The 16367-nt window shown below is 51.5% G+C and overlaps 1 protein-coding gene across 5 annotated transcripts in view; it reads left to right on the top strand.

Annotated features, from left to right (window-relative positions):
* carmil2 (capping protein regulator and myosin 1 linker 2) overlaps nt 1-16367 on the top strand; it is a 314585-nt gene that overhangs the window by 199540 nt on the left and 98678 nt on the right. For all 5 annotated transcript variants that reach the window (XM_085991327.1, XM_085991326.1, XM_085991329.1 and 2 more), the window contains one exon: nt 13200-13304. In XM_085991327.1, coding sequence (XP_085847453.1) covers nt 13200-13304 — 105 coding nt within the window. The remainder of the gene's footprint in view (nt 1-13199; nt 13305-16367) is intronic.

Genomic DNA, 16367 nt, shown 5'->3' with positions numbered 1-16367 from the left:
CCTTCCTCACACTGACACTTTTCACTTTCCTCACACCGTCACTCTTCACCCCTTCCTCACACCGACACTCTTCACTTCCTTCCTCACACCAACACTCTTCACCTCCTTCCTCACACTGACACTCTTCACCCCTTCCTCACACCGACACTCTTCACTTCCTTCCTCACACCGACACTCTGCACCTCCTTCCTCACACTGACACTCTTCACCCCTTCCTCACACTGACACTCTTCACTTCCTTCCTCACACTGACACTCTTCACTTCTTTCCTCACACCGATACTCTTCACTTCCTTCCTCACACAGACACTCTTCACCTCCTTCCTCACACCGACACACTTCACCTCCTTCCTCACACCGACACTCTTCACTCCTTCCTCACACTGACACTCTTCACCTCCTTCCTCACACCAACACTCTTCACTCCTTCCTCACACCGACACTCTTCACCGCCTTCCTCACACCAACACTCTTCACCTCATTCCGCACACCGACCCTCTTCATGTCCTTCCTCACACCGACATTCTTCACTTCCTTCCTCACACTGACACTCTTCAGCCCTTCCTCACACAGACACTCTTCACCCCTTCCTCACACCGACACTCTTCACCTCCTTCCTCACACCAACACTCTTCACCTCCTTCCTCACACCGACACTCTTCACTTCCTTCCACACACTGACACTCTTCACTTCCTTCCTCACACCGACACTCTTCACCTTCCTCACGCCGACACTCTTCACCTCCTTCCTCACACCGACACTCTTCACCTTCCTCACACCGACACTCTTCACCTCCTTCCTCACACCAACTCTTCACCCCTTCCTCACACCAACGCTCTTCACCCCTTCCTCACACTGACAGTCTTCACCCCTTCCTCACACTGACACTCTTCACCTACTTCCTCACACGACACTCTTCACCTTCCTCACACCGACACTCTTCAGCTTCCTCACAATGACACTCTTCACCTCCTTCATCACACCGACACTCTTCACCTCCTTCCTAACACTGAAACCGTTCACCTTCCTCACACTGACACTCTTCACCTTCCTCACACCGTCACTCTTCACCTCCTTCCTCACACCGACACTCTTCACCTTCCTCACACCGACACTCTTCACCTCCTTCCTCACACCAACTCTTCACCCCTTCCTCACACTGACAGTCTTCACCCCTTCCTCACACCGACACTCTTCACCTAATTCCTCACACGACACTCTTCACCTTCCTCACACCGACACTCTTCAGCTTCCACTCAATGACACTCTTCACCTCCTTCCTCACACCGACACTCTTCACCTCCTTCCTCACTCCGACCATCTTCACCTTCTTCACACCGACACTCTTCACGTCCTTCATCACACCGACACTCTTCACCTCCTTCCTCACACTGAAACCGTTCACCTTCCTCACACTGACACTCATCACCCCTTCCTCACACTGACACTCTTCACTTCCTTCCTCACACCGACACTCTTCACCTCCTTCCTCACACTGACACTCTTCACCCCTTCCTCACACTGACACTCTTCACTTCCTTCCTCACACCGGCACTCTTCACCTCCTTCCTCACACTGACACTCTTCACCCCTTCCTCACACCGACACTCTTCACTTCTTTCCTCACACCGACCCTCTTCACTTCCTTCCTCACACAGACACTCTTCACCTCCTTCCTCACATCGACACACTTCACCTCCTTCCTCACACCAACACTCTTCACTCCTTCCTCACACTGACACTCTTCACCTACTTCCTCACACCGACACTCTTCACCTCCTTCCCCACACAGACACTCTTCACCTCCTTCCTCACACCGACTCTGTTCACCGCTTCCTCACACCGACACTCTTCACCTCCTTCCTCACATCGACACTCTTCACCTCCTCCCTCACACTGACACTCTTCACCTCCTTCCTCACACTGACACTCTTCACCCCTTCCTCACTCCGACACTCTTCACTTCCTTCCTCACACCGACACTCTTCATCTCCTTCCCCTCACTGACACTCCTCACCTCCTTCCTCACACCGACACTCTTCACCGCCTTCCTCACACCGACACTCTTCACCTCCTTCCTCACACCGACACTCTTCACCTACTTCCTCACACTGACACCCTTCACCTTCCTCACACCGACACTCTTCAACCCTTCCTCACACCGACATTCTTCACCTCCTTCCTCACACCGACACACCACCCCCTTCCTCACACCGAAACTCTTCACCTCCTTCCTCACACTGACACTCTTCACCACTTCCTCACACTGACACTCTTCACCTTCCTCACACCGACACTCTGCAACTTCCTCACACGACACTCTTCACATTCCTCACACCGACACTCTTCAACTTCCTCAAACTGACACTCTTCACATTCCTCACACCGACAATCTTCACCTCCTTCCTCACTCCGACATTCTTCACCCCTTCCTCACACCGACACCCTTCACTCCTTCCTCACACCGACACTCTTCACCTCCCTCACACCGACACTCTCCACCTACTTCCTCACACGACACTCTTCACCTTCCTCACACCGACACTCTTCAGCTTCCTCACAATGACACTCTTCACCCCTTCCTCACACCGACACTCTTCACTTTGTTCCTCACACCGACACTCTTCACCTCCTTGCTCACACTGACACTCTTCACCCCTTCCTCACACTGACACTCTTCACTTCTTTCCTCACACCGACACTCTTCACTTCCTTCCTCACACAGACACTCTTCACCTCCTTCCTCACACCGACACACTTCACCTCCTTCCTCAAACCAACGCTCTTCGCTCCTTCCTCACACCGACACTCTTCACCTCCTTCCCCACGCAAACACTTTTCACCTCCTTCCTCACACCGACTCTGTTCACCGCTTCCTCACAACGACACTCTTCACCTCCTTCCTCACAGCGACACTCTTCACCTCCTCCCTCACACTGACACTCTTCACCTCCTTCCTCACACCGACACTCTTCATGTCCTTTGTCACACCGACACTCTTCACCTCGTTCCTCACACTGACACCCTTCACCTTCCTCACACTGACACTCTTCACCTTCCTCACACCGTCACTCTTCACCCCTTCCTCACACCGACACTCTTCACTTCCTTCCTCACACCAACACTCTTCACCTCCTTCCTCACACTGACACTCTTCACCCCTTCCTCACACCGACACTCTTCACTTCCTTCCTCACACCGACACTCTGCACCTCCTTCCTCACACTGACACTCTTCACCCCTTCCTCACACTGACACTCTTCACTTCCTTCCTCACACCGACACTCTTCACTTCTTTCCTCACACCGATACTCTTCACTTCCTTCCTCACACAGACACTCTTCACCTCCCTCACACCGACACTCTCCACCTCCTTCCTCACACTGACAATCTTCACCACTTCCTGACACCAACACTCTTCCCTCCTTCCTCACACCGACCCTCTTCACTTCCTTCCTCACACAGACACTCTTCACCTCCTTCCTCACACCGACACACTTCACCTCCTTCCTCACACCGACACTCTTCACTCCTTCCTCACACTGACACTCTTCACCTACTTCCTCACACCGACACTCTTCACCTCCTTCCCCACACAGACACTCTTCACCTCCTTCCTCACACCGACTCTGTTCACCGCTTCCTCACACCGACACTCTTCACCTCCTTCCTCACATCGACACTCTTCACCTCCTCCCTCACACTGACACTCTTCACCTCCTTCCTCACACTGACACTCTTCAGCCCTTCCTCACTCCGACACTCTTCACTTCCTTCCTCACACCGACACTCTTCATCTCCTTCCCCTCACTGACACTCCTCACCTCCTTCCTCACACTGACACTCTTCACCGCCTTCCTCACACTGACACCCTTCACCTTCCTCACACTGACACTCTTCACCCCTTCCTCACACCGACATTCTTCACCTCCTTCCTCACACCGACACACCACCCCCTTCCTCACACCGAAACTCTTCACCTCCTTCCTCACACTGACACTCTTCACCACTTCCTCACACCGACACTCTTCACCTTCCTCACACCGACACTCTGCAACTTCCTCACACGACACTCTTCACTTTCCTCACACCGACACTCTTCAAATTCCTCACACCGACACTCTTCACATTCCTCACACCGACAATCTTCACCTCCTTCCTCACACCGACACCCTTCACTCCTTCCTCACACCGACTCTCTTCACCTCCTTCCTCACACCAACATTTTTAACCTCCTTCCTCACACCGACTCTCTTCACCTCCTTCCGCACAGCGACACTCTTCACCTCCATCCTCACACCGACACTCTGCACCTCCTTCCTCACACCAACACTCTTCACCTCCTTCCTCACACAGACACTCTTCACCTCTATCCTCACACCGACACGCTTCACCTCCTTCTTCACACCGACACTCTTCACCTCCTCCCTCACACTGACACTCTTCACCTCCTTCCTCACAGCGACACTCTTCACCTCCATCCTCACACTGACACTCTGCACCTCCTTCCTCACACCAACACTCTTCACCTCCTTCCTGCCACCGACACTCTTCACTCCTTCCTCACACCAACACTCTTCACCTCCATCCTCACACTGACATGCTTCACCCCTTCCTCACACCGACACTCTTCACCTCTTCCTCACTCCGACACTCTTCAGCTGATTCCTCGCACTGACACTCTTCACCCCTTCATCACACCGACATAATTCTTCCTTCCTCACACCGACACTCTTCATCCCTTCCTAATGCCAACTCTTCACCCCTTCCTCACACTTACACTCTTCACCTCCTTCCTCACACCGACATTCTTCACCCCTTCCTCACACCGAAACTCTTCACCTTCCTCACACCGATGCTCTTCACCTACTTCCTCACACCGACACTCTTCACCTCCTTCCCCACACAGACACTCTTCACCTCCTTCCTCACACCGACACTCTTCACCTTCCTCACACCGACGCTCTTCACCTACTTCCTCACACCGACACTCTTCACCTCCTTCCCCACACAGACACTCTTCACCTCCTTCCTCACACCGACACTCTTCACCTTCCTCACACCGACACTCTTCAGCTTCCTCACAATGACACTCTTCACCTCTTTCCTCACACCGACACTCTTCACCTCCTTCCTCACTCCGACCATCTTCACCTTCCTCACACCGACACTCTTCAGCTTCCTCACAATGACACTCTTCACCTCCTTCCTCACACCGACACTCTTCATGTCCTTCGTCACACCGACACTCTTCACCTCCTTCCTCACACTGACACCCTTCACCTTCCTCACACTGACACTTTTCACTTTCCTCACACCGTCACTCTTCACCCCTTCCTCACACCGACACTCTTCACTTCCTTCCTCACACCAACACTCTTCACCTCCTTCCTCACACTGACACTCTTCACCCCTTCCTCACACCGACACTCTTCACTTCCTTCCTCACACCGACACTCTGCACCTCCTTCCTCACACTGACACTCTTCACCCCTTCCTCACACTGACACTCTTCACTTCCTTCCTCACACCGACACTCTTCACTTCTTTCCTCACACCGATACTCTTCACTTCCTTCCTCACACAGACACTCTTCACCTCCTTCCTCACACCGACACACTTCACCTCCTTCCTCACACCGACACTCTTCACTCCTTCCTCACACTGACACTCTTCACCTCCTTCCTCACACCAACACTCTTCACCTCATTCCGCACACCGACCCTCTTCATGTCCTTCCTCACACCGACATTCTTCACTTCCTTCCTCACACTGACACTCTTCAGCCCTTCCTCACACCGACACTCTTCACCCCTTCCTCACACCGACACTCTTCACCTCATTCCTCACACGAGCACTCTTCACCTCCTTCCTCACACCGACACTCTTCACTTCCTTCCTCACACTGACACTCTTCACTTCCTTCCTCACACCGACACTCTTCAGCTTCCTCACACCAACACTCTTCATCCCTTCCTCACACCGACACTCTTCACTCCTTCCTCACACCGACACTCTTCACCTTCCTCACACCGACACTCTTCACCTCCTTCCTCACACCAACTCTTCACCCCTTCCTCACACCAACGCTCTTCACCCCTTCCTCACACTGACAGTCTTCACCCCTTCCTCACACCGACACTCTTCACCTACTTCCTCACACGACACTCTTCACCTTCCTCACACCGACACTCTTCAGCTTTCTCACAATGACACTCTTCACCTCCTTCCTCACACCGACACTCTTCACCTACTTCCTCACACCGACACTCTTCACGTCCTTCATCACACCGACACTCTTCACCTCCTTCCTCACACTGAAACCGTTCACCTTCCTCACACTGACACTCTTCACCTTCCTCACACCGTCACTCTTCACCACTTCCTCACACCGACACTCTTCACTTCCTTCCTCACACCGACACTCTTCACCTCCTTCCTCACACTGACACTCTTCACCCCTTCCTCAGACCGACACTCTTCCTTCCTCACACCGACACTCTTCACCTCCTTCCTCACACCGACACACTTCACCTCCTTCCTCACACCGACACTCTTCACTCCTTCCTCACACTGACACTCTTCACCTCCTTCCTCACACCAACACTCTTCACTCCTTCCTCACACCGACACTCTTCACCTCCTTCCTCACACCAACACTCTTCACCTCATTCCGCACGCCGACCCTCTTCATGTCCTTCCTCACACCGACATTCTTCACTTCCTTCCTCACACCGACACTCTTCACCTCCTTCCCCACACAGACACTCTTCACCTCCTTCCTCACACTGACACTCTTCACCTCCTTCCCCACACAGACACTCTTCACCTCCTTCCTCACACCGACACTCTTCACCTTCCTCACACAGACACTCTTCACCTCCTTCCTCACACCGACACTCTTCACCTTCCTCACACTGACACTCTTCACCTCCTTCCCCACACTGACACTCTTCACCTCCTTCCTCACACCGACACTCTTCACCTTCCTCACACCGACACTCTTCAGCTTCCTCACAATGACACTCTTCACCTCCTTCCTCACACCGACACTCTTCACCTCCTTCCTCACTCTGACCATCTTCACCTTCTTCACACCGACACTCTTCACCTACTTCCTCACACCGACACTCTTCACGTCCTTCGTCACACCGACACTCTTCACCTCCTTCCTCACACTGACACCCTTCACCTTCCTCACACTGACACTTTTCACTTTCCTCACACCGTCACTCTTCACCCCTTCCTCACACCGACACTCTTCACTTCCTTCCTCACACCAACACTCTTCACCTCCTTCCTCACACTGACACTCTTCACCCCTTCCTCACACCGACACTCTTCACTTCCTTCCTCACACCGACACTCTGCACCTCCTTCCTCACACTGACACTCTTCACCCCTTCCTCACACTGACACTCTTCACTTCCTTCCTCACACTGACACTCTTCACTTCTTTCCTCACACCGATACTCTTCACTTCCTTCCTCACACAGACACTCTTCACCTCCTTCCTCACACCGACACACTTCACCTCCTTCCTCACACCGACACTCTTCACTCCTTCCTCACACTGACACTCTTCACCTCCTTCCTCACACCAACACTCTTCACTCCTTCCTCACACCGACACTCTTCACCGCCTTCCTCACACCAACACTCTTCACCTCATTCCGCACACCGACCCTCTTCATGTCCTTCCTCACACCGACATTCTTCACTTCCTTCCTCACACTGACACTCTTCAGCCCTTCCTCACACAGACACTCTTCACCCCTTCCTCACACCGACACTCTTCACCTCCTTCCTCACACCAACACTCTTCACCTCCTTCCTCACACCGACACTCTTCACTTCCTTCCACACACTGACACTCTTCACTTCCTTCCTCACACCGACACTCTTCACCTTCCTCACGCCGACACTCTTCACCTCCTTCCTCACACCGACACTCTTCACCTTCCTCACACCGACACTCTTCACCTCCTTCCTCACACCAACTCTTCACCCCTTCCTCACACCAACGCTCTTCACCCCTTCCTCACACTGACAGTCTTCACCCCTTCCTCACACTGACACTCTTCACCTACTTCCTCACACGACACTCTTCACCTTCCTCACACCGACACTCTTCAGCTTCCTCACAATGACACTCTTCACCTCCTTCATCACACCGACACTCTTCACCTCCTTCCTAACACTGAAACCGTTCACCTTCCTCACACTGACACTCTTCACCTTCCTCACACCGTCACTCTTCACCCCTTCCTCACACCGACACTCTTCACTTCCTTCCTCACACCGACACTCTTCACCTCCTTCCTCACACTGACACTCTTCACCCCTTCCTCAGACCGACACTCTTCACTTCCTTCCTCACACCGACACTCTTCACCTCCTTCCTCACACTGACACTCTTCACCCCTTCCTCACACTGACACTCTTCACTTCCTTCCTCACACCGACACTCTTCACTTCTTTCCTCACACCGACACTCTTCACTTCCTTCCTCACACAGACACTCTTCACCTCCTTCCTCACACCGACACACTTCACCTCCTTCCTCACACCGACACTCTTCACTCCTTCCTCACACTGACACTCTTCACCTCCTTCCTCACACCGACACTCTTCACCTCCTTCCTCACTCCAACACTCTTCACCTCCTTCCTCACACCGACACTCTTCACTTCCTTCCTCACACTGACACTCTTCACTTCCTTCCTCACACCGACACTCTTCACCTTCCTCACACCGACACTCTTCACCTCCTTCCTCACACCGACACTTTTCACCTTCCTCACACCGACACTCTTCACCTCCTTCCTCACACCATCTCTTCACCCCTTCCTCACACCAACGCTCTTCACCCCTTCCTCACACTGACAGTCTTCACGCCTTCCTCACACCGACACTCTTCACCTACTTCCTCACACGACACTCTTCACCTTCCTCACACCGACACTCTTCAGCTTCCTCACAATGACACTCTTCACCTCCTTCATCACACCGACACTCTTCACCTCCTTCCTCACACTGAAACCGTTCACCTTCCTCACACTGACACTCTTCACCTTCCTCACACCGTCACTCTTCACCCCTTCCTCACACCGACACTCTTCACTTCCTTCCTCACACCGACACTCTTCACCTCCTTCCTCACACTGACACTCTTCACCCCTTCCTCAGACCGACACTCTTCACTTCCTTCCTCACACCGACACTCTTCACCTCCTTCCTCACACTGACACTCTTCACCCCTTCCTCACACTGACACTCTTCACTTCCTTCCTCACACCGACACTCTTCACTTCTTTCCTCACACCGACACTCTTCACTTCCTTCCTCACACAGACACTCTTCACCTCCTTCCTCACACCGACACACTTCACCTCCTTCCTCACACCGACACTCTTCACTCCTTCCTCACACTGACACTCTTCACCTCCTTCCTCACACCAACACTCTTCACTCCTTCCTCACACCGACACTCTTCACCTCCTTCCTCACACCAACACTCTTCACCTCATTCCGCACACCGACACTCTTCATGTCCTTCCTCACACCGACATTCTTCACTTCCTTCCTCACACTGACACTCTTCAGCCCTTCCTCACACCGACACTCTTCACCCCTTCCTCAGACCGACACTCTTTACCTCCTTCCTCACACCGACACTCTTCACCTCCTTCCTCACACTGACACTCTTCACTTCCTTCCTCACACCGACACTCTTCACCTTCCTCACACTGACACTCTTCACCCCTTCCTCACACCGACACTCTTCACCTCCTTCCTCACACCGACACTCTTCACCTTCCTCACACCGACACTCTTCACCTCCTTCCTCACACCAACTCTTCACCCCTTCCTCACACCAACGCTCTCCACCCCTTCCTCACACTGACAGTCTTCACCCCTTCCTCACACCGACACTCTTCACCTCCTTCCTGACACGACAATCTTCACCCCTTCCTCACACCGACACTCTTCACCTCCTTCCTCACACCGACACTCTTCACCCCTTCCTCCCACCGACACTCTTCACCCCTTCCTCACACCGACACTCTTCACCTCCTTCCTCACACCGACACTCTTCACCCCTTCCTCCCACCGACACTCTTCACCTCCTTCCTCACACCGACACACTTCACCCCTTCCTCCCACCGACACTCTTCACCTCCTTCCTCACACCAACACTCTTCACCCCTTCCTCACACCGACACTCTTCACCTTCTTCCTCACACCGACACTCTTCACCCTGTTCTCTCACCGACACTCTTCACCTCCTTCCTCACACCGTCCCTCTTCACCCCTTCGCGCTCAACTCCACTCTTCACATCATTCTTGTCTTCCTGCTTGATCCTGATCCTCTCCAAAACACTCTATTACTTATAGCATTTGTATTGCTGCATCGGGAGATGATGGGGATGTGGATCAGGCCAGCTAGTGCAGGATCCCAATTGTTAGAGTATAGGCTGGATGGCTGAAGAGCCCAGGAGGTGGAAGTGAATGGGCAGATGTAGCTCGAGTGTGTTTGTGGAAGAGAGCTGGGCCTCCCCTCACCGGTGCTTGATGCTGCGGCTCCAGGGGATTGAAATTCAGCTGCATGTAGTGAGTGGGAACAGTTTCATGGGATCAGAAAATCCCGACGACACCGTGTTTAATAAAATTTCGATCAGCTGGAGCAGCATCTTCAGGTGTGAGTGAGGAGAGAATTGGAGCCAATGGGCACAAGAGGACATGAAGTTAGAAACACCGACTGACTGTGTGAGATGCAGATCATTGACATGTATGGTGTAAAATGCTGTTTAACAAAATAAATGACGGAGTTGCTTATGGCAGGTTCAGGGGGGTGAATCTTAAGCAAGCGCCGAATGGATGATCCATATCTCCCTCCTCCTGAGGTCCCCACCATCACAGAAGCCAGTCTTCAGCTGATTCGATTCACTCCACGTGATATCAAGAAACGGCTGAGTTCACTGGATACAGCAAAGGCTATGGGCCCCGACAACATCCTGGCTATCGTGCTGAAGACTTGTGCTCCAGAACGAGCCATTCCTCTAGCCAAGCTGTTCCAGTACAGCTACAACACTGGCATCTATTCAACAATGTGGAAAACTGCCCAGGTATGTCCTGTCCACAAAAAGCAGGACAAATCCAATCCAGCCAATTACCGCCTCATCAGCCTACTCGCAATCATCAGCAAAGTGATGGAAGGTGCCGTCGACAGTGCTATCAAGCAGCACTTACTCACCAATAACCTGCTCACTGCTGCCCAGTTTGGGCTTCGCCAGGACCACTCGGCTCCCGACCTCATTACAGCCTTGGTCCAAACATGGACAAAGGAACTGAATTCCAGAGGTGAGGTGAGAGTGACTGCCCTTGACATCAAGGCAGCATTTGACTGAGTGTGGCATCAAGGAGCCCGAGTAAAACTGAAGTCAATTGGAATCAGGGAAAACTCTCCACTGGCTGGAGTCATATCTAGCACAAAGGAAGATGGTTGTGGTGGTTGGAGGTCAATTATCACAGCCCCAGGACATCGCTGCAGGAGTTCCTCAGGACAGCATCCTAGGCCCAACCATTTTCAGCTGCTTCATCAATGACCTTCCCTCCAACATAACATCAGAAATGGACAAAGGCTATGGGCCCTGACATCCCGGCTGTCGTGTTGAAGAATTGTGCTCCAGGACTCCCCAAAGCCCCTCCACCATCTACAAGGCACAAGTAAGGAGTGTAATGGAATACTCTCCACTTGCCTGGATGAGTGCAGCTCCAACAACACTCAAGAAGCTCGACACCATCCAGGACAAAATGGAGATGTTTGCTGATGGCTGCACATTGTTCAGTGCCATTCGCAACTCCTCAGATAATGAAGCAGTCCATGCTCGCATGCAACAAGACCTGGACGACATTCAGGCTTGGGCTGATAGCTGGCAGGTAACATTCGCGCCACAGAAGTGCCAGGCAATGACTGCCTCCAACAAGCGAGAGTCTAACCACCGCCACTTGTCATTCAACGGCATTACCAGCGCCGAATCCCCCACCATCAACATCCTGGGGGGTCACCATTGACCAGAAACTTAACTGGACCAGCCACATAAATACTGTGGCAACAAGAGCAGGTCAGAGGCTAGGTATTCTGTGGCGAGGGTCTCACCTCCTGACTCCACAATGACTCTCCACAAGGCACAAGTGAGGCGTGTGATGGAATACTCTCCACTTGCCTGGATGAGTGCAGCTCCAACAACACTCGAAGCTCGACACTATACAGGACAAAGCAGCCTGCTTGATTGGCACCCCATCCACCACCTTAAACATTCACTCCCTCCACCACCTGCGTACCGTGGCTGCAGTGTGTATCATCTACAAGATGCACTGGAGCAACTCGCCAAGGCTGCTTCGGCAGCACCTCCCAAACCCACGACCGCTTCCACCTAGAAGGACAAGGGCAGCAGGTGCATGGGAACACCACCATCTCCAAGTTCCCTTCCAGGTCACACACCATCCTGACTTGGAAGTATATCGCCGTTCCTTCATCGTTGCTGGGTCAAAGTCCTGGAAATCCCTCCCTAATAGCTCTGTGGGAGTACCTTCACCACACGGACTGCAGCGGTTCAAGAAGGCGGCTCACCACCACCTTCTCAATGGCAATTAGGGATGGGCAATAAATGCTGGCCTTGCCAGCGACGCCCAGATCCCATGAACGAATTTTTAAAAAGTCATTGCTCAAGATTGTGACTTTTAAAGAATGTTGGTAATCACTCCCTCTTGTAGTTAAGAATGCGGTTTGCAGGAAAGAAATGAATAAGGTTCTGAAATTACCCAGCGATGTCCTGACATGATGTGCTGAGCAGACAGAAAGATCAATGAAAACAGACAAACCTAACCCCTCCCACAGGCCTGTGATGCTTCTCTGAAAACTTTCCACTGAATTATCCCTTATTTCAGGGGCCAACTCGTGATGGAGTAGATTTTCAACTTGCCACTCGGTCTGGAGATATTGCAGATCAGCCGCCCATTAGAGAAACCGCCCGGTTTCCATTTCTATTGATTTCTATAATGGTTGGTTAATCCGTAACGTCAGGGTTACTGTCTGGCGGCAAGTTGAAAATCTATTCCAATCTCTCTGGTGAAACAGGTTTGAATACAGAGTCTGTACTGACTTTAGGTCTGTGCAATGTCTTCTCTTGCAGGAAAGCACGGGAAATCCCTCCTTCAGTGAAGCAGTTCTTCAGCAACTGTTTATCCTTGAAGCATGTCAGTCTGTCTGGTATCAAGCTGCCACTGGAAGTAGTAAGGTATGCCTAAGAGATCAGTAAAACTTTTGAAATGTGACACTGTAATAATTGTCCAGAACATTCTGAATGCAGTCATTAATTTTACTTTATAAATGACTATGCCTTGTGACAGGAACACAAGTCCACTGCAGTGGTCCTCTGTGTGCCAGGGGAACAGGCGGGTGACTGGTGCAGAGGAACTGCTGAATTCAGAGAGCAAGCCCTGAATTGTTTTCTTTCCAAGTTTAACTAAAGAGAGACTGCAGCAAGCGACAGAATAGTGACTGGAGAGAGTACAGCAAGCTACAGAATAGTGACTGGAGAGAGTACAGCAAGGTACAGAACCATGACTGGAGAGAGTACAGCAACGTACAGTACAGTGACTTGGGAGAGTACAGCAAGGTACAGAACCATGACTGGAGAGAGTACAGCAAGATACAGAACAGTGACTGGAGGGAGTACAGCAAGGTACAGAACAGCAACTGGAGAGAGTACAGCAAGCTACAGAACAGTGACTGGAGAGAGTACAGCAAGGTACAGAGCAGCGACTGGAGAGAGTTTTGCAAGGTACAGAACAGTGAGGGGAGAGAGTACAGCAAGGTACGGAACAGTGACTGGAGAGAGTACAGCAAGGTACAGAACGGTGACTGGGGAGAGTACAGCAAGGTACAGAACAGCGACTGGAGAGAGTAGAGGAAGGTACAGAACCATGATTGGAGAGAGTACAGCAAGGTACAGAACAGTGACTGGAGAGCTACAGCAAGGTACAGAACAGTGACTGGAGAGAGTACAGCAAGCTACAGAACAGTGACTGGAGAGAGTACAGCAAGGTACAGAGCAGCGACTGGAGAGAGTTTTGCAAGGTACAGAACAGTGAGGGGAGAGAGTACAGCAAGGTACGGAACAGTGACTGGAGAGAGTACAGCAAGGTACAGAACGGTGACTGGGGAGAGTACAGCAAGGTACAGAACAGCGACTGGAGAGAGTAGAGGAAGGTACAGAACAGTGACTGGAGAGAGTACAGCAAGGTACAGAACCATGACTGGAGAGAGTACAGCAAGGTACAGAACAGTGACTGGAGAGAGTACAGCAAGGTACAGAACAGTGACTGGAGAGAGTACAGCAAGGTACAGAACAGCGACTGGAGAGAGTACAGCAAGGTACAGAAAAGTGACTGGAGAGAGTACAGCAAGGTACAGAATAGTGACTGGAGAGAGTACAGCAAGGTACAGAACAGTGACTGTAGAGAGTACAGCAAGGTACAGAACAGCGACTGGAGAGAGTACAGCAAGGTACAGAACAGTGACTGGAGAGAGTACAGCAAGATACAGAACAGTGACTGGAGAGAGTACAGCAAGGTACAGAACAGCGACTGGAGAGAGTACAGCAAGGTACAGAAAAGTGACTGGAGAGAGTACAGCAAGGTACAGAATAGTGACTGGAGAGAGTACAGCAAGATACAGAACAGTGACTGTAGAGAGTACAGCAAGGTACAGAACAGCGACTGGAGAGAGTACAGCAAGGTACAGAACAGTGACTGGAGAGAGTACAGCAAGGTACAGAACAGTGACTGGAGAGAGTACAGCAAGGTACAGAACCATGACTGGAGAGAGTACAGCAAGACACAGAACAGTGACTGGAGAGAGTACAGCAAGCTACAGAACCATGACTCGAGAGAGTACAGCAAAGTACAGTACAGTGACTTGAGAGAGTACAGCAAGGTACAGAACCATGACTGGAGAGAGTACAGCAAGATACAGAACAGTGACTGTAGAGAGTACAGCAAGGTACAGAACAGTGACTGGAGAGAGTACAGCAAGGTACAGAACAGTGACTGGAGAGAGTACAGCAAGCTACAGAACAGTGACTGGAGAGAGTACAGCAAGGTACAGAGCAGCGACTGGAGAGAGTACAGCAAGGTACAGAACAGTCATTGGAGACAGTACAGCAAGGTACAGAACAGTGACTGGAGAAAGTACAGCAAGATACAGAACAGTGACTGGAGGGAGTTCAGCAAGGTACAGAACAGTGACTGGAGAGAGTACAGCAAGGTACAGATCAGTGACTGGAGAGAGTACAGCAAGGTAAAGAACAGTGACTGGAGAGAGTACAGCAAGGTACAAAACAGTGATTGGAGAGAGTACAGCAAGGTACAGAAAAGTGACTGGAGAATGTACAGCAAGGTACAGAATAGTGACTGGAGAGAGGGCAGCAAGGTACAGAACAGTGACTGGAGAGAGTACAGCAAGGTACAGAACCATGACTGGAGAGAGTACAGCAAGGTACAGTACAGTGACTTGAGAGAGTACAGCAAGGTACAGAACCATGACTGGAGAGAGTACAGCAAGATACAGAACAGTGACTGGAGAGAGTACAGCAAGGTACAGAACAGCGACTGGAGAGAGTACAGCAAGGTACAGAACAGTGACTGGAGAGAGTACAGCAAGATACAGAACAGTGACTGGAGAGAGTACAGCAAGGTACAGAACAGCGACTGGAGAGAGTACAGCAAGGTACAGAACAGCGACTGGAGAGAGTACAGCAAGTTACAGAACAGTGACTGGAGAGAGTACAGCAAGGTACAGAACCATGACTTGAGAGAGTACAGCAAGATACAGAACAGTGACTGGAGAGAGTACAGCAAGCTACAGAACAGTGACTGGAGAGAGTACAGCAAGGTACAGAGCAGCGACTGGAGAGAGTACAGCAAGGTACAGAAAAGTGACTGGAGAAAGTACAGCAAGGTACAGGATAGTGACTGGAGAGAGTACAGCAAGGTACAGAACAGTGACTGGAGAGAGTACAGCAAGGTACAAAACAGCGACTGGAGAGAGTACAGCAAGGTACAGAACAGTGACTGGAGAGAGTACAGCAAGGTACAGAACAGTGACTGACGAGAGCACAGCAAGGTACAGAACAGCGACTGGAGTGAGTACAGCAAGGTACAGAACAGCGACTGGAGAGAGTTTTGCAAGGTAGAGAACAGTGAGGGGAGAGAGTACAGCAAGGTACGGAACAGTGACTGGAGAGAGTACAGCAAGGTACAGAACGGTGACTGGGGAGAGTACAGCAAGGTACAGAACA

This window comes from Somniosus microcephalus, chromosome 6 (assembly GCF_052327205.1).
Source record: "Somniosus microcephalus isolate GS21.2 chromosome 6, FLI_Smic_1.0, whole genome shotgun sequence".
NCBI lineage: Eukaryota > Metazoa > Chordata > Chondrichthyes > Squaliformes > Somniosidae > Somniosus > Somniosus microcephalus.
This window is presented reverse-complemented; position numbering and strand designations above follow the sequence as displayed.